Below are 27,153 nucleotides of genomic sequence, written 5' to 3' on the forward strand. Positions count from 1 at the left end.
TACATTCGGTAGTGCGAATCGCCCTTCCCCGCACACAGCACCACCACGTCCAGCACTGCCGTTCCCGCGCTCACCGTCAGGCCTGCCCGCTCCTCGGGCGACACGACGCCGCGCACAGGAGCATCTATAAGTGGAGTTGGATCAGCGTTGGCGGGCAGGTAGTGCTTGAGCACCGAGTACGTGAGCGCAGAGTGCTGCTGCATGCAGGCATCAATGTTATCGAAAGGAACATCCTCCCTGTGCAGCAGGATGTCAAACGGAAGGAAGATGTGAACCTCTGCACAGTGCTCAATCGCAAGCTCGATGTACCTGCGGATGGTGGCATGTGGCTCGGCAAGGAGCAGGTGGGAGCATAGGCAGACGATGGAGTTGGAGGAGTGGAGTAGAAACATCACTCGGGAGACCGTAGCTACCAGTTTCCCATTTACGCGGTTACACCCATGTCAGGTGTCTCCACGTTGCGCGCTGATGTATCAACATACCGGAGATGCTTGTGTCCGTGCTGATCGCATGCGCACCCTCGCAATGTCGCAATAGGTAATATCAGAATGCTGGCATATGGGAATGTAGGTACTAGGTACGGAACAATCACTGTAATCATGTTCTCGTATTACTCCCAGTCATCGGCATCCTCAATCGTCTCGGCAAGCGACCGGGCATCAGATGAGAAATCCTTGATCGTTTCCGGAGCTGATGAGTTGCCATATTGGTCAACAATATCAAGATCCAGCCTGCGCCGTTTGCAAATCTGGCTCTCGTCCTCATCAGCTGACTCTGTCTGGCTCCCGATATTCCCACCGGCAGCGGCATCTGCATCCGAGCTGGCATCAGAGTTTTCAATGATCAGTGCGCTTTTCGGGACCTTGTGACCCCGTCGCTTCCGCTTCATTGGCTCCCTCTTGTCAGCAAACACATGCGAGTGCCCGGCATCACTCCTTGTGTGTCGCCGAAGCTCAAGCCTGACAGGTCTCCTTGCTGGATCCAGAAGCTCAAACCGCATTTTGCCTGTTCGCCACTTTGTAAGCAAGTTATCGAGGATGGTGCATCCCCCGATCTTGCTCAGGTTTGTGCGGGCAATATCAGTTGGCCATCCTACAAGAGCAATACCATACGGCAGCTCAATTCGCTGGTGAAAGTCGACTGCAGTCCACGACATCTTGATGGATCGGTTGCCCGTGATCTCGCCTAGACAAGCATCAGATTGGTAAGCGAGCGTGAGAAGCAAGAATACATACAGAGATCTTCAGTCATGACATCACGCAATGCACCTTTGAGTCATCGATAGCGTGTTTTGTACAGCTGCCATGGCCGTGATAGTGGCTGCAGACGGTTCTCGCCAGTCATGAAGGACAGCCCAATGCGAGTCTACACAGAGTCTGAGGTCAGTAACAGAACAGCACGAAGAACAACAAATGGTAGTACATTTTGCGGGCAGAAAGTGCGACTGTACAGAAATCCATCATAGTGAGCTTTTGCTTTTATTTACAGCACGACAAAGGTCCGTTTCAGCCCTGCGTCTATGCGCCACATGCTCTGGTGTCACACATGAAAATATATTTTAGATTTCCGTAAATGTTCGTAGTAATGCTACTGATGCTGCGGGCGCACACAACGGCTGAGTGCGCGCGATGGCATGGGCAGCGTGTCCTGACCGAGTATGGAAGATGGCGCGCACATGCATCCCACCCCCGACGCTGCCCATGGCGTGAACATGTCACATCAATTGGAATAGAATACGTACCATAACCGCCACCATATGGCAGCTCCCGCTGGTTTCACCGCGCAGATTGATGTTACAGCACTCTGCCGTAAGACGGCGGTTCATCCGAACATTCGTTCAGCGGATTCCACGCCTTTCCGCACCGTCGCGACCGCCAAGCCGGGGATTTGCACCAAGCTCACTGATGCGCTGTGATCGCGCGGTGCCGTACGAGTAGAGCGACGTGATTTCGCATCCGAAACATGGAGGCACAGGCAGGCTCTCCCGTCTGATTTGTTTTAATTGACAGACAGGCGTCGTCAGCCCCTCCTGTGGTCGGGATGTGCAAATCCGTGCCGCGATGACGTGAGCGCGGTGCTGTGCGTGTCGCCATTTGCCTTGTTTTCCTTACCGATGGTGTCTGACCAGGTACAGAATGCCAATGCTGGATCTTCGCACCGGGGCATCCTGCGCGTCGCTCTAGCACCCGACGCTGCGCGGATACGGGCGCGGCATCAATTGCGCAGGTACACTGTGTGCGACACGGGCATCGCTACCGTAGCAATAAGGGTAACGGCTTATGTTGGAGTGTTGCAGCCGGTAGAGCCAGAGGGAGCACACGCCGGTGAGTGCGTCCATCCACGTCAGGCAGAATGACCGCGCCCGGGTACACGGGCGGGGATGCGGCGATGAGTCGTCATGATCGGGTGAGTAATAGCTTAGCGACGCGGCGGCTGATGCGAGACAGGGGCAGCCGCGCCTGGGTGGGGTGTCCAGGCAGCAGTCGTGGGAATGACGACGGGTCGGGAGAGTGTGCGAGGGATTAAAAGCGGGTGTGGTTCGACTGTTGATGACTCGGCTTCCGCTGTGCCAGGTTTTGTCTCGCCCGCCCGCTGTCAGACTTCGTCTCGCTCGCCCGCTGTCAGGCTTCGTCTCACCCGCCCGCTGTCCACCACGGATGCTGGTCTGGTAAGTGCCGTCATGTTGCAGAGTGATATATCGCGCCGCTCACTGTGTACGCCGCTAGAGGTGTGCTGCAGGCGATTCCCCGAGGTAGTGCGTATCAGTCAATCTTGCGGGATGGTCTAGGTGACGGCTGGGGGACGCCACATACCAGGTACGTGGGGCGAGTGCTGCGCGCGCGTAATGATGGTGAGCTGACCGGGCTGATGATGTTCAGGGACGATGTCAATGAGGACCGTGAGCGCGTGGGGCCGTTGCCGCAGCTGGGTAGACTGGGCAACGCGAGCAAGTGGTAGGTCGTTAAGTGGTTCGTGGTCGCGTGGAAACTGACGGCTGGCCTGTCAGAACATCGCACTCTACGTCCGGGCCTACTGGTGAATGACCGGCTATGGTTCCAAACGCAACCACTTACCGCAGCATTTGGTGCGTAGGCGTTCACATCTTGCGTGCCATGATGGACGCCGGGGATGCGGGAGCAGACGGACGATCATGGCGCGGCCGCCTGCGTGATGTTTGGCTGTGCTCCAGGGAGGTGACGCTCGGACGCGTCCAGCCCTTCTCGCCGTGGGCTTATGCTGAGCCTTGACCGAGGGTGAGAGGCCGTGATTTGTACGGAACCGGATAATAATGCTGACGTCGTGTGCGTCGAGAGGGGACACGAGCGCGCGGGAGGAGCAGACGCGCTAGCAATTGAGAGTCCGCGATCACGCAACGAACCTGAGGGTGGAAGTTAGCGGCAGATGCGCGGGGTGGGAAATGGGCTGATTGGCTGATGAGATTGATGGGAGATGATCGGGGGATGCAGGGCATACGCGGAGGGGGATCGGCAACTCACCCGGGCAGCTAATGGTAGGGATGTAGCGCGGGTGGCTCACCGCTGAATCTGCTTCCTTCTCAGCGCTGCCGTCGAACGAGAAGAGCGAGCGCGGCCGCAGCACGTGTGCCGGAATCTTGATCTGCGGGCAGCTGTGCGTGTGAGGGCGCGGATGAGGGCGATCATGAGTTTTACAACACGCGTGTTGAAGCGGGCATCTTACCCGCGTGCCCGCCGTTTGCACGTCATGGCCCGCTGGCTTACCCAAGTCGTCTGGCCGTGACGATGCGGACGACCCATGTCGTTGTCGCCGCAATGAGAGCGGGAGGATGCAGGCACGGTCGGGGGCGGGTGTGAGATGACGCGGAACAGAGACGGCCGCCGTTGAGTTGTACGCCCGGCGCACTTTGACGGCGCAGCCTATGCGCGGATAGTCCATGATGCGCGCACAGCGCTGGCTGCACGTAGGCGCGGTCGGGGGCAGTCGTCTAGATGCGCGGCAGTCGTGGGGCAAGCGCGACGAGTCGGGGCAGTTTGCAGGCGAGTATCGGAAGCCATATGTCCGAGTAGATAATTTATGATGCACCATATGAATGTATCCTGTGAGGGAAAAGACGGCAGTGGTGTCAGCGAGACGGCGCAGGACAGAGGCGAGACGCACGCACTAGATCGCCCCGCTGCTATGATGTAAGACGCGGGACCGGCGCAGTTTGATGACGCAAGTGTTGTGGGGGCTGAGCGCGCGCTGCGAGCTCCCCATGCTGCTCGGCGCGTGCGCGGGGGCCTGATGCTGGGGGCACGGGTAAGGCCGCTGAGCGCCCACTTGCTGGCGTGCGGGGGCGCATTGACGGCGCAGGCGTTGGCGTGCTGGGCAAAGGGGTCGGAGACGAGGTTGACAGCGAAGCTGCGCGGCGAGTATGTTGGTGGCGATGCCACGACGAGCGCCTCGAGCGCGCCCGCCGTCCGCGCGACGTCGCGCGCGCCCATCGTCCCCGCCCCCGCCGCGTCCGCCCGCGCGGACGCGAACCAGCGCTGCGCCGCGACGCGCCGCCGGTACTTGCGCCCCCAGTCGATGCCCGCGCCCGCGCCCTCGCGGCTACTGACGCCGGCCTCGCCAGACAGCGCGCGCGGGTCGTCCCACGCGCGGAGGAAGAGCCCGCGCCAGAGGTGCTGGTCGGGGGCGGCGTAGACGAGGGCGGCGAAGGCGCGGCAGGTACGCGCGAGGGCGGCGGGGGCGGCGGGGGACGCGGGGGCGGCGAGGAGGAGGACGTGCTCGAGGAGCTCGGTGGGGAGGGTCTGGATGGGCGCGGGGGCGCGGGAGGCGGGGCGTGCAGGTGTGGGTGGGGGAGTTGAGATGGGTGGTTTCGCAGCGGATGGGGGTGGGGCGGGGGCGCTGGGGATGTGGATGTGGATATGGAGGAGGGCGGGCGGGCTGAGGACGGCTGTGATGTGACCATCTTTACGGTCGGTGCTGGAACTATGTGCGGTGTGTGGTGCGCTGGGGGTGGATGCCGATGCGCCTCGAGCAGGCCCTGTCGTGCGCTGGACAGATACCGATGAGATAGAAACCGCGAACGGCGCGCGTGTGGTGGTCGCGGCGGAGGATGCGGTGTGTCGCGTGTCGCGTGTTGCGTGCGCGTCCTGCGTCCTGCGGGGCAGATGCGGTCAGTGAGAATGAGCGCCCGCAATGCAGCGTCTGAATAGAGCTGCGGCAGGAACCCCGAGAAGCGCGGAGCGTCGCCCCTGACGAATTCGCGACTCCGAGTGGGCGCGGGGACGCGGGGTGCCGTGCGTGCGCTGGACGGGACTGCGGCGGCCTGCGTGCACGGCGAGGGGAGCAGAGGGAATGCGGCGCTGCCATCTGGCTGCAGCGACGCGGAGCCCAGCGAGCACGAGATGGCTCTGAAATCGTGACGCCAGTGGACGAAGAACGGAGGGCGCAGACAGCGTCGACGCGCGCGGCCTGGGCGCGCAGAGGCCCACGGGCGGACACAGCATGATCTGTGATCCCCGTCGCTGTCGCTGGCTGAGCACCCCACGGTGATCGGACATGGCACCAGCGTAGACGCGTGTATAGGGCGTGTAGGCGCGCACTGGTGTACGCGGGAGGGCGCGGGAGCGGCAGGGACAGATAGCACGGGTGCGGTCATGACAAGCGGGGCCAAGGGTCAATGGACAGGATAGGATGGAGAACAGCGGGGGCGCACGCGATAGGGCTCGAATGGAGGGACGCACCCACGGCGAGGCGGCGCAAGAAGGAGAAGTGCAGAAACACGCGATCGAGGAGAATGAAGATAGTGATCGGGTGTACGCACCTATTTGCACGTCTCTGTGTAGACGGTACACGGTGACGCTCGGATGCTATGGGTCCGGATGGCTGAGGGAGGACGAGGAGGCTGCCAAAGACGGAAGCAGAGAGAGCTGGAGCGACCTGGGCGCAGCGCGGTTGGTTATAGAAGGTGTTGGTAGGCGGATACTGGGAGAGGGTGCCGGTGTCCGTGATGTCAGCGTCGCCGTCGTTTGTCGCAGTAGAGAGAGGCGAGGAGGAGTCGCAGGCAGAGTCAGCAAGGGTCGGAGGACGGCAGGGCTCGCACGGCTCAGCGCCAGCGCCACCTCCCTTCCGATCACATCTCAGGTCGCCGACGCCAGATTCGCATCTCATGTGCGACCTCCCCCCCCCCCAGCTGACGTCATACACGCGACAGCCCATTACTGTATCGCACTTGAAGCGCCGGTCTGCCCGCCTCCTGCGACCTCCGATGGCGACAGTCGTTCAATCCTGGGCCTGCATCCCTGTCCGATTGGCGGCCTACCCGGGCGTCGTTCGTCACACGCCCGTTCTCTCGCACACTCTCCCGCCTTTTCGCGTCAACTCGCCTGCTTGGTCAGCCTCCTCGCAGATGACGCATATCGCTGCCAAACGCCTCGCCCGCATCCTCTCATCGACGCATCACCCATGCCCGATCCGTGCAACCCCCACTCATCCCCCCACGGCGCAGTCGCGTGATGCGCGAGCACAGCGATGGCTCTGCGAGGAAGCCGTCTGCTGCGGATCTCCTTTCACGATGGTGGGTGATAGTGACCGTGACGAAACACAGCGCAAAGGATGATTGATCCACGCTATCACAGATGCACCTCATGCCGAGTCTGCGCTATATCACACGGCGAGACTCTGGTTTCGCGTGTGGGCATTCGGGTGGACGCAGGGCATGCTGGCCGACGACTTGCAACACTTCTGTCTTTTACCCATCGGTCATATCCTCCTAACAGAGCTGTCTCACAACTTGCGACATACTCCCGCTCGCAAGATCTCTTTTGGCTCCATCAGCCAACCTCCTCGCAAATGACACGTTCGACTGTCGAACTTCTGCATGTGGCTACCAAACCCAAGCCATACAGCTGCACCACTCCCGATTCGTGCAACTTCCACCAATACCCAGAGGGCGGAGTCTCATGACGCGCGAGTAGAGCAATGATGACTTTTCCAGAAATTCTCCTGCTGGTGAATATTTCAGGGATATCGTTAATCAATACCATCTATCAAAGCAGAATACGAAGCGCAGAGTATTGTCGGATCACACTATCCTTAGCTTGCACAAATGCGCCTTATGTGGTCTGCACCGTGTCGTGTGAGGATAATCTGTCATTCTCGGTGGTACACGTCTGATACCATCACCTCCTTGCCTTGGAAGCACTTGCAACAGATGCTCCGAGTAGCCAATGGGCTTGACGATCCCATATCCACCCTCTGCTTTGGAAAATGTCCCACTTCTCAGCGCTCGGCCAGTGATATTGTAATGATGTTCACGTATCGAGCTTCCTCTCTTTTCTGCAAAGACCCTCCCTGGCGGGAATGTCATCGGTCGACATGGGAAACACCAAGTCCATAGTATAGTCAAGCAGGACGCAGAGGACGATCTAAGGGAGCTTTTTGTCGCTACCGGACTGCGTGAAACAACCGGGAGACTTTCACGGGACCCTCAACTCTCAGACCAAGTGGCAGCACCATGGGCATTCATGCCGCCCTACGGCTATTCCCCCGTTACTCAAAGCGCTATGCTGCCGTATCGAACGCCTAGTATGTTGGAGCACGACAATCCGTGCGTCGTCCGCCGCGCTCCGGGACCGGTTGTGCGCCATACCCGTGTGTTTCTTATTTTAGTTCACGCTGTTCCGCCTTCCCGCGCCGCGCCTTACTGCGTCGGCGCGGCGCTCTTTCTGATTCGCCCCGACGCTCACGCTGTCAGTATCGTATCCATCATAACCCGTTACGGTAGCGCGTACGTACCTTACTGTACCTAGCCCCTAACGGACTGTAGCTATTTTACCTGAGTGCCTGCATCTTGACCCTCAGTCTTTGCTCTCCTGAGCGTGCACTGAGGGTAAGTGCAAAGTTGTCTGTCATGTCCGCATACTGTAGCTTACCATGTCATTAGACTGTACTACGCTACAGGTATGCTAATATACATTTAGTCTTTGCTCTCCCGAGCGTGCACTGAGGACCGTACTACGCTACAGATCTACGCTCGTGCCTCCCCCTGTTGTTGCTACAACGCGGAAGGAAGCGCTGTGACCGCTACATGCAATGTCGGCGCTTCGCGTTATTCGCGAGAAATCCTTCTGTTGGGGTTCTCTTTTCACGACCATTGGTGGTACATACCGACTCTTAAGAGAGGAATACAGAGCGCACAGTCTTGTAGAGTCACGCTAATACGAACGTGCTTGATATTTGCCCGCACCACATCGTGTGGAAAATATCTGTCCTCCCCGTGGGTTACGTCTGACATTGTCTCCTCTTTGCCGCGGAGCTCCAATGGCCTGCACGATCCCGACCCTGCCCTCTGCTTTGCGCAGCTTTCCTTCTCAGCGCTTGACTAGTGATCGCGTAACGATGTCCACGTATCCAGCTTTCTGGATACGTGGGCTGCTCTTACGTCATATGCTGGCCAACAATCTGCGATAGCTTGGTCATTCGCAGAGCTTTCTCCGGGGGCCTATTCTCCTGCTTAATTTGATGGCTTCTACCGCAGGCACATCGGCTACTTTTGTCCCTACATCATCCGCCGGCGACCTGCATACATCCTTGGAGACTCAACGCTAGACCTTTGACTCCGCCCCACTAGGATTAACCAGCATGGCGACTCCCAACGCGGTGGGTTATGACTTATCTACATACTACTGCGTATCGCACGCGATGTTTGACAAGCGGTGATCCCGTCAAAGCACCTCCACCTCTTGTGATCTCCGATGGTGGTATTCGACGCCAATGAGTATATGCATTTCCGGCCCCTCCATCTTCCAGCAGAGGCATGTCCTACGTCGCATTGACCGTCTCATAGCCCGTTACATCCCCGGTTCTTCGTGAACACCCTCGCTCTTATGCGTCATTTCGTCTTCGTCGCCTCGCCGCCTCGCATTAGACGCACGGCGCGTGCCCCCGCGTGCGGCTGCTACACCTCGGACGGCGCCCTAATAGTATCCTGTCGTGAACATTAACCCGCCACCCATCCGTGCCAGCCCCTAGTCCGCGAAACTCCCATCAAATTGAAAACCCGCGTCAAAGCCGCCGTGCGGGCGCCGGGGCTTTCTGCGGGTCCGGCGCCGACATGCTCGCAGCACCCATACCCACCGCTGCCGTCCCGTTCTCGGCACTCTCGTTCACTCGATCTAGTACGTACGTAATCAGCGCGCGCTCTCCGACCTACCGAGCGGCGCACTCCGGCCACTCGGTGTCTGCGCGGCCCCCTGCCCCCCGCCAGACGTGTGAGACTGCGCATACGCCGAAGTGCCCCACACCCCGTGCACCGGCCCCTGCCATAACCCTCACAGTCACGCTCAGCTTGAGCCGATACCTGTACTCGGAGGTCGGACTCAGTCTGTGACGGAGCTGACGAGACGGCGCTCGTATTGGTAGTTTGTATCGCAGCTTCTTATACCTGTTCGCCTCTTCGTCGTACACCTCATCTCCCGCTCCCCACTTTGCAAAGCAGGTTTCTCGTGTGGGCGTTCTGGCAGGGATCGAGACTGGAAGCGATATAAATCAACGGTGTTTGACACAACCTGTCGCCAGTAAACACAAGGGAACATGTGATCTACTATCATACGTACCCACTGTACTTCCAAGTTCCAACGCCTCGTTGCGTGCGCTCGTAAGTCAGCCGGGCTTCTGCCACACACGGCGCTATTACTGCGTGTCTGCACAATGTGCGCCGCACAACGAGGTCCGTATCCTTCAATCCGCGATACTCGCAGACATGCATCTGCTGATGGCGTGCGTGAGTTACCGTGAGATAATTTGCAGGAGTGCGTCTACTGTACACGGCGCATCCCACAAAGGAGCGCGGCGTGAATGGTAGTTCGTCATGAATCCGGTGCGCCTCGCCAAGTTGGCTCCCCTCCAAACGGCCCACCAAAGTCCTGTCAAACTTTGATAATTTCGAGGGGTCTCTGCCAGACGCTGCCGAAGACCCATCCGGTTTAGCGTGGCTGACGTTCTTGTGATACCAGAGAGAGAGAGATTCGCGCCGATAATATCCGACTCAAATATCCGTACAGAACAACGGCGTGCGATTGGTAACGCGAAATGATAGTGTAGAGCGGATAATTGGCTACCGAAAGCGTATGTCTAATTCTATACGTACAGAATACTACGTGCTAGGCTGACGTGCAAGTAATCCTGATATGTCTAACACGAGCATGTCCTCTCTTCGCGGCCCAAGGATGATCATGACCGGTGTGGACGCTAACATCTCAACACGACAGGGTTCCTGGCCTGTGGGTGGCAGGGACTTGTTTCGCCCTGGAATCCAAAGCAGCTTGGGGCGCTGACGGCCAGATATCCAAGCATCCTCATAATCAAAGCGCGGCTTGAGTGGGTATCGTCTGTGTAAGACAGGTGGGCGATCTGAGCATGGGTGATCGTCCCAGTACTCAATCTCGCACCCCGTTGAGCAGTCATACCCACGGGTGATCTCTTCTGAATTCGTCGTGAACTTCAAGAATATTCTGCCGTCGTCGTCGGAGAACCTCACACAATGAGGTGGTTGGTCGCGAAGGGAGGGAATGCGAGTCACGCTCTCTAACGAAGGAACACGGAGAAGTTGTAGATACGACTGGTCGCCGTCGAGGTCCAGAAGCGTGATGGCAAGCAGATGCCCCTGGTTCGATAAGTGCATAAAGGGTCCTTTGCCTGTCATCGTTAGTGTTTTTCACACATGGATTGCCGTACACTGTGCAGATTCGTCCCGTCGTCTCTTCGTGGCCTGCACGTCATATAAATCGAGCCGGAGACATGATTGGAGTGTGGAGAGGGAGACTGCAGTAAATCGATCCTCGGTTCGACGTGTTCTCCACATGTCTTGCGTGGAACGTACTTACGTGGGGACTCCGGTAATAGCAGGCAAAGGTGTTTCCTTGATGTAAGCCGCAGGCAGGTCCCAGACGCGTATTGCACCGCGTGTATCATTTACAAAGACAACACTTCTCCCATCAGACGAAAAGCTTGGCATACAAGAATCTTCTTCGGAAGCCCATGGGCACATTCTCTCGGTGAACAGAGTCAGAATAAAGGCGTATGACCCAGTTAGCACGACAAGATAGTCTCCCGAAGGGGACATGGCTATGTCGATGTCCTTTGACAGTCCCCCCAGCCGGTTTTCGAAGGGTTCATTAAGACCAATCTCTTTCAGGATGCCTGTGCACTTCACCTCTTGTGTACACTGGATCGAAGGAAAGTGCAAGATCAGTACTGCCCCGCCGTAAATGGTGGCGATGACCTGATCTAGATAGCTTGGGCGGAAAACTGCTCGGTATGGCTGGGTGACTGTATACACAGCGCGGATAGATCCAGTCTGGACGTCCAATATCTGTATATCGTGTGAGCCAAGAGTGTCCAGTATTGAGTCCTTCCTCCATGGAAAATGCGGATTGCGCGAGTAAGCAGCGAACACTTGCGCGCCGGTGTGTGGCACTATAGATCCGGAATCCATGTCCCAAACAACTGTTTCGAAGCGGCGGTCTTGAGACATTGCAGAGAGATCACAAAGATAGGAGAATACGCCCAACAGATGCTCTCCGTCTTGAGAGAATGCGAGGAACGCTTCCTCGTAGGTATCTTCACATTCGATGGCACAACGTAGAGTACCAGTTGCTAGGTTCCCGATTTGAATGGGTCCTATACGTCGAGGGCTATAAGACCAGTCCTCAGAGTGCGTTACAAAGGCAGATCCCTCAGGAGATACGTCTGAGAGTATGAGGCCCGCGTCATTGTAACTGACAGTGTGAAGCAAAACACCGGAAGAGGCATCGTAAACCCGCGCACCGTCATCGCATCCCGCGATGAGCCGGAGATTATCAGGCGAGTAGAGCACACTGGACACTTTAGTACAGCCTCCAATTATTCTAGTACAGGGATCCCATTGAGAAGCGCGAGGGGTCAACATCTCGACGAGTACCGGTTGGTTATGTTGGAGATAGACGTCGAGCAAGGGACATGACGGCATCATCGGTAGCCCGGAGACGTATATTTGCTCAGGGAAGACGCTGATGGGCCCAAAGTATTCCAGAATGAAACGATGCGCATCGCGGAGGAGCAAGTCGAGGGTATTGTTGTCGTTCCGGTACCGCTGATGAACAGGATTGATATAATCTGCATTCCAAAGTGATGATCGCCACGCTGACAGCATTCGTGCTGTCCTTACCTGCATTACACTAGTTCGGGACCCCCTGGCGCTCGACGCATTGGCATCGCTCATGCGCATCTCCGTGGAGGCCATGTTTCTTGTCATCAATCGTCTTGCCTCCGTCATTCTTCTCGAGATAGACGGCAACACAAGCACCACTTACGCGATACCACGAGCGGACATCAAGCAATGCCTTCGGTGCATCCCAAAGCATTCCAGTCAAGCTTAGAACCTCAAACCAGTATAGAATCTTTTGCGCTATGAATGCCTCGAGAAAGGTCACCAAATCCACGGTACACGCGGCGTGGCAAAGGTGGACCGCCCAGTGGGTGCTCGCATATTGAACATGCAACGGCAGGAACCTGTCAACGCGTGCGTAAAATTGTGCGCTGTCGCCGTTATCGAGTGTTAAGGGATCCGAAAATTGCAGAATGTTTCGATATAGGTGTTCAAGCATAACGACGAGGCACGCAAAAGCCATGCGTTCATGATGGATCGAAGGCTCTATGCAGAACTTCTGATCTGTACAACGAGATGGGTCAGCAAGGAACCGAGAAAAGCTGGCGTGCAACGGCCGGATATGCCATTTTCCCTCGACGTCTATCTCGAGAAGAATGACGGAGGCAAGACGATTGATGACAAGAAACATGGCCTCCACGGAGATGCGCATGAGCGATGCCAATGCGTCGAGCGCCAGGGGGTCCCGAACTAGTGTAATGCAGGTAAGGACAGCACGAATGCTGTCAGCGTGGCGATCATCACTTTGGAATGCAGTCTGCAAAACGACTAGGTAGAGCCGGTCCAACTGACTGAGGTTGGAGTTTTCATGCAAGGGTTGATTATGGACGAGTTCGTCTACGATTTCACGAGCGTGTTCCGGGCCCTGCTGAAAGAGCTTGATGATTGTGGAGGCAAAGATAGAGGACCCTCGGTTCTCTTCACCAGCGTCGGAATTGCGTAGGGGAGAGTGACCAGCTGTGCTGCTACACTCGGTATCATCTCTAAATTGTGTTCGAGATACAACTGGATATCGGCATCAACGGTATGCCTTGGGACATCCTGCAGCCTGAAGCGATGGCTATCCTTGGAGAACGACGCCGATCTCAGAGCCTCCTCGATATAGTACTCCGGACGACTGGTGATGAAAATGCGGAAAGGAAGATCTGTATTCAAACCCATATTGGAGAGCAGACGGAGCACCTGGGGTACGAGCTCCTCCGGGCGTTTAGTGCACTCATCGAGTGCGTCGATGACTAAGGTGACCGGGCGAGTCGGGCGCGTAGCTTTCAGTGGACGTAAGATGAGCTCGTCTAGTGCGTATTTCATCTGCTGGTCGGGTCCTCTTTGAAGATACGAGCGAGCAGCGTCGACAAAATGGTGAATGACGGCCACTGGTTGCTGCTGCGCAAGCTGATACGCAAGCGTCGTAAACACGGAATGCGTTGTGTTCAGTCCGTTCGAGCCGCGGTCGAAGAAAAACGAAGCGCCCAATCTCCCTTCATCGTCCAGGCGTTTCGCAATATGAGACGCGATCGTGGACTTGCCCGCGCCTGCGACACCTGTGAGAATGTGTATGGGATGATTTGGCGCATTGGGGGAAGCTGTAGCCCAATCATAGATCTCGCGGATGAGATCCACGCGAGTGCCTTCGAGATGCTGGGCCTTGGCGCTATGAACATTTGAGCGGTATCCGGCTTCGAGTGCGGGCTTGAGTTTATCAAGTGTTTCATGCACGTCTAGCATCCTGAATGTATGGTTTTTGTCGTGGATTTAGAAGTGCGGTACTAACCTTTGTCAATCAGTAGCCGCACCAAAGCCTGAGATCATAATGTTGTGTCAGCCTCGCGAGGCACTCAAGTGAGTCTACGAGCGGGATCATACCGATACGTCGCCTTGATCCATGTTCATCGTGCAGAACATGCCATCGACGAGTGATTCAATGCGAATTTGACCTTGAAGCTAATCATGATGTCTATCAGACACCGAACAATCAACGAGAGAAGCAAGTAGACGGACCTCAAAATCGGTTCTTGCATTCTTCAGGTCCTCCTCCAGGTCCTTCAACTTGTCGGTGTATACCTTGGCACCAAAAATCTTCTTCGCGTCGCTGGACTCTGTTCGCATCTCTTTGGTGTTGTGTTTGATAGAGTGTAGCTTGCTATTCACGGAAGTCAATTGTGCGAAATACGGTAGAAGAACTGCCTCAAACTTTATGAGATTTTTGATTCGCGATTTCAGCTCGGTTGGTATCTTCAACGCGCGGGGTGAGAGCTGCTCCTTCTCGCATCGTTGCTGGATACCGGTGACAGTATCCGAGACAGACTGTGCTAGAGATTCGACACATTGCACAAGCTGCCGCTCCACGGCGCTGTTCCTTCTCATAGTCTCAACAAATCAGTCAGGAAACACTACTCCTGGGAATCATCCAGACATACCGCAATCATTCCTATGATCTCTGAAATGGCATTGACGGCATCGCCCAACCCTGGGATTTGCGTGAGCGTAAGAAAATCACTCGAAGTCTTGAGCGTCGTCTGTAACCCCTCGAGCAGTACGTCAGTGTTTTCAGCTCGGCCTTGTGCCATCAGTGCTGTCGAAAAGTGAAAGCTATAGCAAGCGGATAGATGCGGTGGCAAGGGTAGAAGGTATAAATACACCCCGTAAGATTGAAGCTCAACATGGACGAGACCAAACTAGACACGAGGCCGATAAAGCACGGGGCCGTACAGAGCGCTAAACGACAAATTTGAGATTTGCTGAAATGGGCTGAATGGAAGTCGAACTCACAAGGAGGAGACACCCCGCAAAGATGGCGTTGAGTCGACGGAACCGTCTCGAACCGATAATTCAGCGGACCCCCCAGGGTGTCCTAGCTGGATTTCTTCTGCTGCGGATTTCCTTTCACAACTATTGATGATAGTTCAGGGAGGAATTCGGAGCGCACAGTATTGTCGAATACCCTATCACGAACGCGCTTGATGCTGGTCCGCACCGCGTCGCTTGGAAATAATCTGTCGCTCTCGGTGGGTTACGTCTTTGCTTCGGAGCTCCGACTAACTACTTTCCTGCACGATTCCGTCCCCACCCTCTGCTTTCCTCTTCTCAGCGCTCGGCCAGTGATCTCGTGACGGTGTTCACACATCCAGCTTTCTGGATTCGTAGACTGCTCTTACGTCATATACCCAGGGCTGGCCAACAATTTGGTTGTTCGCAGAGCTTTCGCCGAGGGCCTATCCTCCTGTCAAAGTCGATGACTCCTGCTGCAGGCATCTCGTTCACTCCTGTCCCTACATCAACCATCGGTCTGCAGCCTGTACACATCTTCCGAAACTCAACGCTAGATCTTTGACTCCGCCTCTCAAAAGATGACCAGCACGGCGACTCCCAACGTGGTGGAATATGACTCGTCGACATACAACTGCGCTTCATGCGTGGCTTTGAACGAGCGGTGACCCTGTCAAAGCACCTCTGCCCCTCGTGATCTCCGATGGCGAGATCTGACATTGGTGAGTATATGCAATTGTCGGGCCCCTCAATCTTCCGACTGAAACGTGTCCTACGTCGCGTTGACCCTCGCACGGCTCGTTATACCGCCGGTCCCACCTTTATGCGCTTTTTCGCCTCCGTCGCCCAGGCGCCCCGCACAAGGTGCATGGTTCGCACCACCGCCAAACTGCGGACGACGCCCTGGCGATACCCTATCCTTGACATTAACGCGCCGTCCATTTGCGTCAGCCCTCGGTCCGTGTAACCCCCACCAAATTCAACCCGGCGCCAGGGCCGCCGCCCGGGGCTTCCTGCGGGTCCAGCCCCGACACGCTCGCAGCACCTGCACCCGCCGCCGCGGCGTCCTGTGCTCTTGGATGGTGACGCGTGACATCCTGACGCCCTCGCGTTTTCCCATTCGTGCATCCCCGCCAGAGTGCGTGACCCCACATACACACACCTAAGGCCGTGTCATGGCGCATTGGCACGACGCGCCGCGTTGGCACGCGGAATGTCCTGCGGGCCATCGCGCCGCGCACGCTCGACGTTCGACGCTCGACACCCGGCTCTACCGCTGCCGTCCCGTTGTCGCGCCCATTCGCCTTTTAATCCCAAGTCGAGCCGTGGACTGCGGACTACCGAAGGGCGGACTGCGATCCACCGAGCCCCGGACTCTGGCCTACCGCGCCGCGGACTCTGACCTACCGAGCCCCGCGCTCTGGATGCGGCTGCTGGCCGTCTGCCCTGCCCCCGTCGAGGAGAGGAAGTTCGAGAGCGAGATAGCACGGTTATTCTGCCAGTCCGGCGAGGACGTGCACATGCGATGGTGTGCACATGCGATGGTGTGCACATGCGATGGCGTGCACATGTGATGGCTTCTGCGATGCGACGCGGTCACTCGAGCGTACGTGCTCACGCCATCTCGGTCGTCGGGAGACAACGCGCGACAGCTATACACAACTGTGCGTGGACGGCTATCACCGCAGGGGAAAACGGGCGCAGAGTGGCGTGGCTGGCACCTGCCCGTTGTCGTCCTGACAATCGCTGCGCCGGTACATGAAAGTCGCTGTCAAATCTGCGCATTGGATGTCTGAGGAGTGGCGAGGGGCAGAGATACCGCTAATAAGTAGCCTGAGTTGCTCACTCCGAATTGGTTCTGCTACGTTGATCACAGTATATGGAAATAGCGTTAGATGCACGTGAGGCCGGCGATGTCAGCTGCGCGTTATCGCTCTACGACCTTACCTACTTCAGCCACTGTGCGCTATCATGACCATGGCTCATCGTCTGGCGTATTGCGCGTTCACATACTATGGTTTACCAGTGGATGGTCCCCCCCCCCTCTTGATGGCCAGGTAACACTTCGTCACATCAATGTGACGATGCCGGTTCAGAGGTCCGCTCGGCTCACAGGGCCGGGGCCTGAACTCTTGCTCAGTGTCGTGTGGCTCCTCAGCGATCGACAGGTCTATTTTAGAAACTCCGCTCGCGTCTGTCGTGGCCATCGTGCTCTCGGGTGTGACATTGCCATCAAACCCCTGGAAAGAAGGGACTCCTCAACAACTCATTCATTCGCTCTGATTCCACTTGGAGGTGAGAGCAGGCATACGAAAACGTAGGTGTCCGTATAATTGTGAGGGCAGGGGAGTGCGCGGTTGTTGCGTCATCACGAACCTGGCCATCCAGAGGGGGGGCCATCCACTGGCAAACCATAGTACAATTAACCACTGCACTCCAAGACTATGTAACACGGTAGGGCGATCGGTGTCTATAAACTCTCTACAGCGAAACATAATCCGGATATGTCCAATATCACCAAAGACTCAGTGGGGCTCGCCTCGATGGCCAGTATGGTATTGGATGCCAGCGCAGAAAGCCCACAAAGGAGATTGTAGCCATTGGAGTCCATTGGCCTGTACCGCTTGGGGAGCCATATAATTCGCCGTCCGAGGCGGCGGTCGGAGACCCATCCGTCTCCCCATATCTCGAACACAAGCGATACTTCACGCTGCTGAGCGGTCTCCACCCAGCTCCCTCCCTTGCGATCGTACACGTAGGTCGCCTCCCCGCTAGCGCCCCGCCACTGCTTCAGATAGAGGCTTGCGTCGTCTTGGGAGAACTGAGCGCCACTCCACCTCCTCGCCACTGCGCTTGGAGCAGGGTCGATCTGGCTGACGGTCGTCAGCTCAGGGACGCTCAGGAGTTCAAGTCTGCCACCGTACGTATCCATGACGTCGATAGCGAGCAAATCACCCTGGTTGGAGAAGCACAGAGGGCGTATCTCGAGCGTGTTGTGTTCATCGTGATCGTGTCGAAGACTCCATACTCTCTCTCCTGTCGTGATGGTCGTAGTCCTGGAGACGCTCCCGTCCTTGTTGGGACGAGAGACATCTATCTTCGCATGGTAGACGGCAAGCCGGACACCTTTGTCGCTTTGAGACAGGAATGCAGTCCCCACTTGGTTGTCGCATGCGGATACGGTTGTAACCTGCAAGTGGCTGTCCCACCACAAGCGCGTGTGTTCCGGTGGGACAGTATCGCCCTCGCCCGCCACAATATCCACGTTCGTAAGCGCGAACTCGAGGATGTGAATGGCCGATGAATACTGGTCCAAACAGGCCAGGCAGCTTTCGTCGGGAGCAAAGCAAAGCGACTTGACTCCAATTCCTCTGGAATCCGACACTGCATAAATGCGTCCCATCTTCAGCTCTAACATAAATATTGGCTGTTTCCGCGAGTCGCCGATGAGAGCAACATGGTCGCCAGAAGGAGAGATGCCACCAATCGTCATAGTGTGCACACTTAGGGCCAGAGGAAAGGAGAAGGCCGAGCGAGACTGCATCGTGCGCACATCGACAATTCGAATCCACGACGATGTATAAATGATTATTTCATCATCACGATCTGGCAGAAACAATGCCCGATAATCCTCCCCTACCGAGATCGATCCCCTGGCCTTACCCTGATGGAGCGTGTTTGCATATACCACCTGCAATGCTTTGTCGTCGGACGTCTCGAGCATAAAGTCGCGTTTCCAAGAAAAATACGGATTGTGGGAGCACGCGTTGCTCAGTTCTCGAGTGCCGAGAAATCGTATCATGGTGAACGTCCTTGTGTCCCACATGAAGGGAACAATCGATGTTGGCGCAGACCGGCTCCGCGCAATGCCCAGTATCCGTCTGCCATCCTGAGAAAACGAGAGTGCCAAGAATTGAACATTGTCGTATTCTATCGAATGCAGAAGGGCCCCAGACGCAAAGTTCCAGACTTGAATATACTGCTTGGTGACGCCCATCGCGTAGGCCAACGTGACGAGCGTCGAGCCATCAGAAGAGACATCAAGGTCGTGAATCATTTCGGGCACGCCTGATATCGTGTGGAAGAGGTCGCCAGATAGCGCGTGATAACACTGGACGGAAGTATATGCCGACGCTAGGATCCAACGACCGTCAGGCGAGTACCTCAACACGCGATAACTCAAATCAGGGCTCTCGATGATTCTAATATGCGAGCCCCACTGTGCGGGTCGAGGCGTCACCATCTGGACGAGTTTTGCAGAGGCTGTGTTACCGCATATTTCAAGCAAAGGGCACGACGGCATGGTGGAAAGACCAGAAATGTATATGTGTTCTGGACAGATATTGATGGCGTCGAAATACTCCAAAAGGAAGCGGTGAGCGTCTCGTAGAAGTAGGTCGAAAGTGTCGTTTGGGCCATCTCTCTGCCTCTGAAGAATAAGATGAGACGCGCGTCGCAGTTGACGCTATGATAGAGCGCGCACCTGGCACCAGGAACGGACATCCAGCAGTGCGCGTGGCGCTCTGTCCATTCTACCCATATGACTTAGGGCCTCCATCCAATAAAGCACCTTTTGAGAGACAAATGCCTCTAGCATACTCAGTAGGTCCACAGTGCATGATGCCCGGCATAGATGAAATGCCCAATGCGCACACGCATATTGGACATGCGAAGGAAGATGCAGCTCGACAAGGGCATGAAGCTCTGCGATTGAGCTCTTAGGAGTCATGGGGTCCGTGAGCTCCAAGATATTGTAGTGAAGATGATTGAGCATAACAGAGAAGCAAGCAACTGCAATACACTCGTGGCGAGCGCCTGGATCGACGTGGAATCGCAATTCGGTACAACGGTGTGGATCAATGAGGAACTGTGGGAAACTTGCATGTAATGGGCGAAGCAATCGCTTTTCTTCATCAGAGCCCCCTTCTGAGAATATGACAGAAGTGAGCCGATTGACAACGAAGAGGGTATTGGCGATCGAGATGCCCATGAGCGATGCGATAGCAGAGGGTGTGAGATGATCTTGAAGTAGGGCAATGCATCCGAGGACCGCGTGTATGCTGTCAGCGTAGCGATCGAACTTCTGGAAAGCGTTGCGCAAGACGATGATGTATAGCCGGTCCAACTGCTCGAGATCAGAGTAGGAATGAGAGGTCGAATGACCCAGGAGCTCATCCACAATCTCGTTCGTGTGTTCTGCGTCGTGGCGCAGAAGCTTGACGACAGTCGAGGCATAAACGAACAGCCCCTCGGCCTTCATTGTGAGCGCTGAGATGGTGTCGGGGTGCGCAGCAAGGAAAGGCGCGATGCGTGGGATCTTCCGGAAGCTATGCTCCAGGAAATGCTGTATATCTCCATCTACGATATTCCGCGGGATGTCCTGCAATCGAATCCGACTGCTGTCTTTGGAGAAATCGGCAGATTGCAGAACATCTTCGATGTGATATTCTGGACGAGTGGTGATCAAGATGCGAAATGGAATGTGAGCAGCGGAGACTCGCTCAGCGAGAAGGTAGAGCATCCGTGGGACTAGGTCAAGGCCGGACTCGGTGCATTCATCGACAGCGTCAATGACCAGGACAACCGGACGTTCAGAGTGCTTCGACTCCAAAGGGCGTATTATAAGCTCATCCAGAGCAAATTCCATTTGTTGATCTCTGCCTCGCTGAAGGTACGACTGTATGGCATCGACGAAGTAGTGAGCTATAGTCATGGGTTGTTGTAGGGCTAACTGATATGCGATAGTCGTGAAGACAAAACGCGTGGTTGCCAAGGCCTCGGAACCGCGGTCGAAAAAGAAAGAAGCTCCAAGTTTCCCTTCTTCATCAAGGCACCTTGCTACCTCGTATGCGATGGTTGATTTCCCTGTTCCTGCTGCTCCGCTGAGTACATGGATGAGGTGTTTGGGTGCCTTTGGCGCTTCAGTGGCCCATTCGTATATCTCGCGCAGTATGTCTGCTCGAGTTCCATGCATGAGATGAGCTTTATGCTCATGCCTATTCGACCGATATCCGGCATCCACAACATGAGGGAGCTTACTGAGGGTTTCACGGATCTCTGAGGACGTCGCCTCGGTCAGCAACTGATTTGTCAATATCAACATTGCTGACCTGTGGTCATTCCAAATTGGACCAATACCTGATACAATATGGTTAGATGTTTTGTAACACCTAAGTATTGACATACCGATATATCCTGCTGAATGGTGTGTAATGTGCCAAACATCGCATCTACGAGAAACTCAATGCGGATCTGGCCTTGGAGCTGAGCAATAGAATTTATGACATGAGGAGATAAACCCTGATAGAATGGTACACAACGAGAAGCACAAACCTCGAAATCTCGCTGCGCATTCCGAAGCTGCTCTTTGAGATAAGACAGCTTGTCAGCGTCCCGGTCCACACCGAGAAATCTCCCCACTCTGGATCCCGTACGCATGTCGCTGAGCTTCTGAGCTATATCGCTTAGACTCCTAGAGACTGAATGTGTTATTACGACACTACAGTCCAATCCTATGACGATCGAACCTGATCAGGCCGTTGATCCTACTGTCCAGTTCCGGTGGCATCCTCAGAGCATCCATTGACAGGCTCTCTTTCTCACAGCGCTTTCGGATATCCTCTACAGTCCTAGACAAAGAGAATGCTAGGGATACAAGATGTTCTTCCATCTGTCGTCGAACCTTACTATTCTTTCGCATTTTCTGAAGGATGACACAGAATTATAGGTGAGAGAATCACTACGATATGCTGCTACACACGTACAGTTATAATGTGTATGACATGAGCAACAGCTTTGACAGCCTGGCTGAGACCCGGAATATTGGCCAGCTCGACAAAACTACCCGCAGTGTCGAGCACATTTTGTGCGCCTTCCAATGTTGCATCGATGGCTCCGGATGACATGGAGAAGCCCGGTAGCAAGAGTGTTCGATCTAGCAAAGACAGTAACAAGCGGTAAGATTTCGTCGTATCACGGATCGTCGAGGGAGCGTCTTGAAACATGCGTAAGTGCTGGGCTTCAAGTTAGAGTTTGATGATATGAGCGCCCCGGCGATATGTCCGCGGTCAGAACTGATTGTATCCCATGGAACGTCTGTTTCTCTGAAAGAGGTTATACATATAGTGCTGATGATTGGGACAATACTAGAACTTCGGATATCGGAGGGATTTGGGCACTAGATCATCAATAATCCCTTCGCAGGACCGACTCCGATCGCCGATGCCAGATCCGGATCTCGAGTGCCTATTTGGCCCAAGTCTCCTCCGCAGACTGTCTGATTATTGCTTGCGAGGATCCAATCAGCTCTTCTACAGTCTTGTATGTACGCATCCTGATTCACTATGTGCTGCCGTATCGAGCCTCGTAATTTGCGCTTCAGAATAACTCGGGTATATTGTTAGTCTCATGCTGCAGAAAATTGGTACCAAACGCGCTTGGACACGAATCTCCACCACAGTAGCAAGCCAGAGTGCCGAGCGTTTTAGCATGGCACCCTCAAGTTTTTCTGTAACTGGACACAACGAGAAACGTTCCCATAGCGTGATTGTATAGTGTTCATGGTACTCATTCAAACCTGAGATCTGACTTTTCGATCCATTGCAGACGGATAAACCTACACTGTGAAATCCAGTGTCGTGTCTCGAGGGCGAGTGGTCGTTATATGCTCGTTGCAATATAGAACTTGATCCGTCAAGCCGGTGCTGCCAAGGTGTTATGCACGCAAAAATCCGAGATCATGCAAGAAAGAACAAGACAAGACAATGGAATGCCGAACAGCGAAGGTGAGATTTAGTGCAACAGCCCTCGCGCCTCCCTCTCCCTCTCCATCTTGTTCTTCTCGTAGCACTCCAGCGTGATGCTCGCCATGAACCCAGGGATGCACTGCTCCTGCTCCACCCAGTAGCGCATCAACTGCGGCACTTCTTCCGGCACCTCTTCGCCCTGCGCGGTGAGCTGCATCTTCATCCCGCCGCCCTCGCTTGCGCCCGCATTGGCAGGCTGGAAGACGAATGTGGCATGCAGGTCGAACTGCGACGTCACGCGCACCTGGCCATTCGGGTAGAACGCAAGCTTCACGCCCAATATCGACGCAATTGCTTCGCGGAACTCGGCACTCTTGGCATGGAAGATCTGTGCGCGTAAGAGAGCACCGGTGTAAGCGTGGATGTACGCGATGTGCACACGGTTACGACGCACCTGCTGCAGCCGGAGAAGCCGCTTCTCTTTCTTCTTCAACTCGTCCTCGAGGTGCTGCTTCTCCTTGTTGACGACGTCGTAACTCTGCCGGGGAACGAGCTCTTCTGCATGTGCGTCTTGCTCTGCACCGCGCGCGCCACTCTCCTCGAGAACCTTGAGTCGCCGTAGTAGCGCTTCATTCTCGCCACGCAAACGATCCATCGCGGCCTGGCTCAAGTCCGCCCACTGCTGCGCTGGGTTATTCCGTAGCGAGAGCACTCGCACGCCTGGCGGGACGTGGTGCCCCGCACCGATCTCACCGCGCAGCTCCCAAAGCGTCTGCTCAAGTGTGTCAACCTGCTCCAGGTGTTTCTCTGCGGCAGCAGTGGCTTCTTCAAGAGCTGTGAATGCCGCACGACATTGTTTACCGAATGCACCGACAATGAGGAAGAACACACATGCCTTTCTCTGCCGCAGCCTTCGCTGCCGTCTCCTTGGCTAGCTCGTCTTGCAATTGTTTCACGCTATTGGCCCCGCCTGCCAAGTGAGGATCGATGCCGATCTCCTCGAGCTCACCCTCAAGCTGCTCGACAGTTGCCTTATAATCGACGAGCAGTGCCTCGAGCTGCTGAACGCGTGCAGCCGTAGCCTCCTCGAGCGCAACTCCGTTCTGCGACGCTTCCTCGGCGGTGAAACTCGCCTGTGCAGAAGTTGGTACATTGGAGCCCGGCGATTGAGCGTTCAACACTCACCACCATAGCGCGTAGGAACGAGATCTCACGCTCGGCGAGCGACTTGTCATGCTCGACGCGACTGTTCTTCGTCTTCAGTACGCGCACTTCGGACTGGAACTTCTCCAGCGCTTCGAGTGCCTCTGCGTTGCGACGCTCCGCGTCGGTCAGCTCATGCTCGCGGCGCTTGAGGAGCGCCCGGGCCGACCCATGCTCCTCCAGAAGACGCGCGTGTTCAAGCCGGAGCTTCGACAGACCCTGCGTAACAGAGACCGGTGTCTTTGACGGCGTAGACGGTTGTACGTTCTCGGAGGCCCTGTAAGCGAGTGTTAGACGACGCTGCAAGGACACTGGGCATGATTTATCCACCATTGCTCGCGCTCACGCCTTGACGCCTCGAGCTCGGCCTCCAAGCGAATCACCTTTTCTCGCAGCTCATCCGCCCCCGCTGCGCGTCGTTGAAGCTCACGCTTCTGCTCTTTGAGCACCTCGACGCTGGCATGGCGCTCCCGCAGCATCGTCAGCTCTGCCGACATCTTCGTGTTTGCCGCTTCCACCAGGCGCATGTGCTCCGCCTGGCGGTGAAGTTCATCGCGCACGATTGCCCAGTTTTCGTCGTCCGAAGCTTTCTGCACGAAGCTGTCCTTTGCTGTGCTCGCGTCGTCCAGCTGAGTCTGCAGCTCCTCGAGTGCGCGGCCGCGTTCCTCAGCAACACGTCTATACTCGGTGAGCTGCTCTTCAACGCGCGCGAGCTGACGCGAGAGCATCGTGATCTGCGACTTTTGCGTGGAAATGGTCTGCGAAGTAGAGCGCGACAGCTGGCCGTGCTCGTCGTTGAGATCCGCCAGCTGTTCTTGTAGGGTCATGAGGGAGGCGCGGAGGCTGCGTATATCGTGGTCGGCTTTGTGCTTCGAAGCTACTTCAAATCCGAGGAGAAAGCAAGAGGCCGAGTGGCGAGGCTCACCTTGTCCTCCGCATGTTCCGTCCGCTCGCGCTCCTTCTCCAGCCTCTCTTCCTGCTCGCGCTCCGCCAGCCACCGCCTATCCTCCTCCAGTCGCGCAATCTGGGCATTCTTCTCGCGCAGATTGGTCTCGAGGTCGGCCTTGGCTGTTTGGGCGGCTACGAGCTGTCGTTCCAGAGAAGCATGGGCTAGATGAGAGGTCAGCGTCTGTGAGCGCTGCTGACGCTTAGCTGACGATAGCTGGGGGTCTGTGCAAGTGCAAGTAACATCATTCGCCACGCCCGTTTGGTTCAGATGCGATTCATGGCTGGGTGAATGTATGGTAGCCTCACCACGCTCCAGTTCCGCTGCCAGCGAGTCACGTTTTGTTGTCGTCCTCGACCTAGAAAGAGAAGATGCCAGTCGTGAAGCATTGGTGGTCGGTGTTGTGAAACTATTCCTGTCCATTTTGCACAAGGTGCTCACAGCACCGTAGTGGTCGCGGACGAAGTACGGCGATGAAGCGCTCGCCCAGGATGTCTTGTCCAACCTCATCCTAGGGTTAGGGGCGGCAAGGAAGTCGGGTCATTAGAATACGTTGAAGCTAACACTGTACTTAGTTCCGAGAACACTATGAAAAGGTTGATCTTCGATCCTAGAACAAGTCCGGAAAGATTCAGGAAGCCATGTCATCAGAAGCGATGCACGTTTGCCTTGCTTCCTCTACCATGACTTACCGCTCGGTATACCGCTGAGCTGAGTTTAACTCCTCGTCTATCGTCCTTGTCATACTCAAGGGCAGGACTCAGGCTTAAGAAGGTAGGGAAATTCTTGTCTTGCAATGGTGAAATCGCGCAGGTCGAAGATGTCATCGTTGTGTCTGGGATTAAGTTGCTCTACAGATGTAGGTCAATTCGTCGGAGAGCGGTGTACGCAGAACATTATGGGAGAGGAAACCGCTAAGAAGATGGAGGATATTTTTCCATACCGTATTTACCCCCCTAGAGCAGTCGCCCCCCGGCCGCGCTGGAACGACCCTAGAGGACGCGGCAAATGCGTGGAGTGGATGTTTTCGAAGTGGAGGTGCTTCTGTTCCTAAATAGTGAACAGTATGTCCCACACTTATTGTCCGATTTTGTCCTACCCTCTAGGTTTAGTTCATCTCAATGAGACCGCCCGCGCCCCCGCAATTCCGCCCACCACACAATCGAAACATGGGAACTCGTGCTCCATTCTCTCTCATCCCTTAGCTCCCCCGCGCTCAAAGTTCCTCCGTTATCAGCATTATTATTAGCGCGTCAGGCGGCATATCCGAGCTCGCAGAGCGCATGGGTGTCACTTTGCGGAAAGTCTAGATTGTTGGAACAACGGTGCGAACGGCGCGGGGGCGCGTTTGTCCACGGGCGTAGCGTCAGGGACAATCGCGTGCGGTACGTACATCGCGCGGGGTCGTTATATACTACGATAGGGGCCTCCGGCCCCCGGCTACTCGCGCGCCCGAGCTTTCGAGCTCGTTCCTGACCACGCGGGGCTGCGCGTTTCAACATAGATGTTGCAAGGACCGCAAGTGGTATCATAACCGTCGTCGGTAGGCCTGGCGCCACCCTCCGCACACCCTTTCATCCGCTTCTCGAGCGCCTCTCGACGCCGAGACTCGGGCCTTACCATGACGCTCCCGCCACACGCAGCCTACGCCTTCAGCGTTCCATATTATTTCCGAGCACCGCATGCCCACCCGTCGTGTCCACTGAAAGTACGCACGCAAAACCGCGCCGCGAGGCCTGTGGGGATGCGGGAGGGGCGCTGCCCATCTATGAGGGATTGGTTATTGCCGCGACCGCGCCAGCAAAGGCAGCTCGTTAATGGCGTGAAGTCGTTGCATGGCGTTGTGCAGAGGCGTCCCCGAAAGGCCCTCTGAGGTAAGTGCTTGCAACGGCGAAAGGCTCGAAGAGGTGGGTTGAGAAGGTAAAGAAATTGAGCATTTGCCAACATATACACGAACCAAAGACGGACAGGCAATACAAGCATGCGTTTGTCTAAGGAATGGAGATGCGGCTCAATCAAACTGATCAGCAGGGATACAACGAGGTACTCGAAATGACACTTCGATAATGGGAACTGTAGATGTAAAGACCTTGCCCTGCTTTTATAGGCTTGCATGGTGTGGCCCTGTAATGTTGAAACGTGTTGTCTCAGAAGGCTTGACCGAACTGCTTATTACCTCAAGGAGTACAGAAAATCAACGACAAATGTATTGCGAACAACGAACGGGAACAAACGACAGCCTAGCACAAAGCACAATTTCAAAACATGTGACCAGCATCTCGAGGCCGTAGCCGTTGTGGTGGAGGAGAGCGCGTCGG

General features: G+C 55.8%; 7 protein-coding genes across 7 annotated transcripts in view; 2 read left to right on the forward strand and 5 right to left on the reverse strand.

The window, feature by feature from the left end:
* The window catches only part of POSPLADRAFT_1142031 (hypothetical protein), a gene marked incomplete at both ends in the record, with an annotated part of 5,644 nt that extends 4,455 nt beyond the window's left edge, over positions 1-1,189 (reverse strand). Inside the window, one exon of the mRNA XM_024485377.1 lies at positions 615-1,189. Coding sequence (XP_024339927.1) covers positions 615-1,189 — 575 coding nt within the window. The remainder of the gene's footprint in view (positions 1-614) is intronic.
* A 1,199-nt stretch (positions 1,190-2,388) lies between these two features.
* Positions 2,389-2,958, forward strand: POSPLADRAFT_1056497 (hypothetical protein; the record flags this gene model as incomplete). The annotated part of the gene is made up of 5 exons (XM_024480786.1): positions 2,389-2,395; positions 2,448-2,510; positions 2,574-2,668; positions 2,740-2,816; positions 2,880-2,958. The coding sequence occupies 5 exons, from the start codon at positions 2,389-2,391 to the stop codon at positions 2,956-2,958; spliced, it is 321 nt and encodes a 106-aa protein (XP_024339928.1).
* Positions 2,959-3,366: 408 nt separating this feature from the next.
* On the reverse strand, positions 3,367-5,626 carry POSPLADRAFT_1056498 (hypothetical protein; the record flags this gene model as incomplete). The annotated part of the gene is made up of 5 exons (XM_024480787.1): positions 3,367-3,423; positions 3,475-3,618; positions 3,700-4,076; positions 4,142-5,124; positions 5,196-5,626. 5 exons carry the CDS (start codon positions 5,624-5,626, stop codon positions 3,367-3,369), a joined length of 1,992 nt encoding a protein of 663 aa, XP_024339929.1.
* Positions 5,627-5,661: 35 nt separating this feature from the next.
* POSPLADRAFT_1056499 (hypothetical protein) lies at positions 5,662-6,823 on the forward strand (the record flags this gene model as incomplete). The annotated part of the gene is made up of 3 exons (XM_024480788.1): positions 5,662-5,941; positions 5,985-6,548; positions 6,606-6,823. The coding sequence occupies 3 exons, from the start codon at positions 5,662-5,664 to the stop codon at positions 6,821-6,823; spliced, it is 1,062 nt and encodes a 353-aa protein (XP_024339930.1).
* A 6,189-nt stretch (positions 6,824-13,012) lies between these two features.
* On the reverse strand, positions 13,013-14,742 carry POSPLADRAFT_1046423 (hypothetical protein; the record flags this gene model as incomplete). The annotated part of the gene is made up of 6 exons (XM_024479027.1): positions 13,013-13,893; positions 13,947-13,974; positions 14,039-14,116; positions 14,174-14,449; positions 14,593-14,691; positions 14,713-14,742. 6 exons carry the CDS (start codon positions 14,740-14,742, stop codon positions 13,013-13,015), a joined length of 1,392 nt encoding a protein of 463 aa, XP_024339931.1.
* Positions 14,743-17,411: 2,669 nt separating this feature from the next.
* POSPLADRAFT_1033690 (hypothetical protein) lies at positions 17,412-21,846 on the reverse strand (the record flags this gene model as incomplete). Its single annotated transcript, XM_024476952.1, has 8 exons — positions 17,412-19,204; positions 19,595-19,682; positions 19,899-20,644; positions 21,052-21,079; positions 21,128-21,241; positions 21,275-21,420; positions 21,629-21,644; positions 21,706-21,846. The coding sequence occupies 8 exons, from the start codon at positions 21,844-21,846 to the stop codon at positions 17,412-17,414; spliced, it is 3,072 nt and encodes a 1,023-aa protein (XP_024339932.1).
* An 886-nt stretch (positions 21,847-22,732) lies between these two features.
* POSPLADRAFT_1181163 (hypothetical protein) lies at positions 22,733-25,298 on the reverse strand (the record flags this gene model as incomplete). Its single annotated transcript, XM_024488817.1, has 8 exons — positions 25,144-25,298; positions 25,047-25,059; positions 24,815-24,999; positions 24,189-24,758; positions 23,872-24,129; positions 23,643-23,819; positions 23,141-23,491; positions 22,733-23,074 (listed from the first exon to the last, which is right to left on the reverse strand). The coding sequence occupies exons 1-8, from the start codon at positions 25,222-25,224 to the stop codon at positions 22,733-22,735; spliced, it is 1,977 nt and encodes a 658-aa protein (XP_024339933.1). The 5' UTR covers positions 25,225-25,298.
* Between the last annotated feature and the right edge of the window lie 1,855 nt (positions 25,299-27,153).

This window comes from Postia placenta, assembly GCF_002117355.1.
Source record: "Postia placenta MAD-698-R-SB12 unplaced genomic scaffold POSPLAscaffold_6, whole genome shotgun sequence".
In the NCBI taxonomy this organism is placed as follows: Eukaryota; Fungi; Basidiomycota; class Agaricomycetes; order Polyporales; family Adustoporiaceae; genus Rhodonia; species Rhodonia placenta.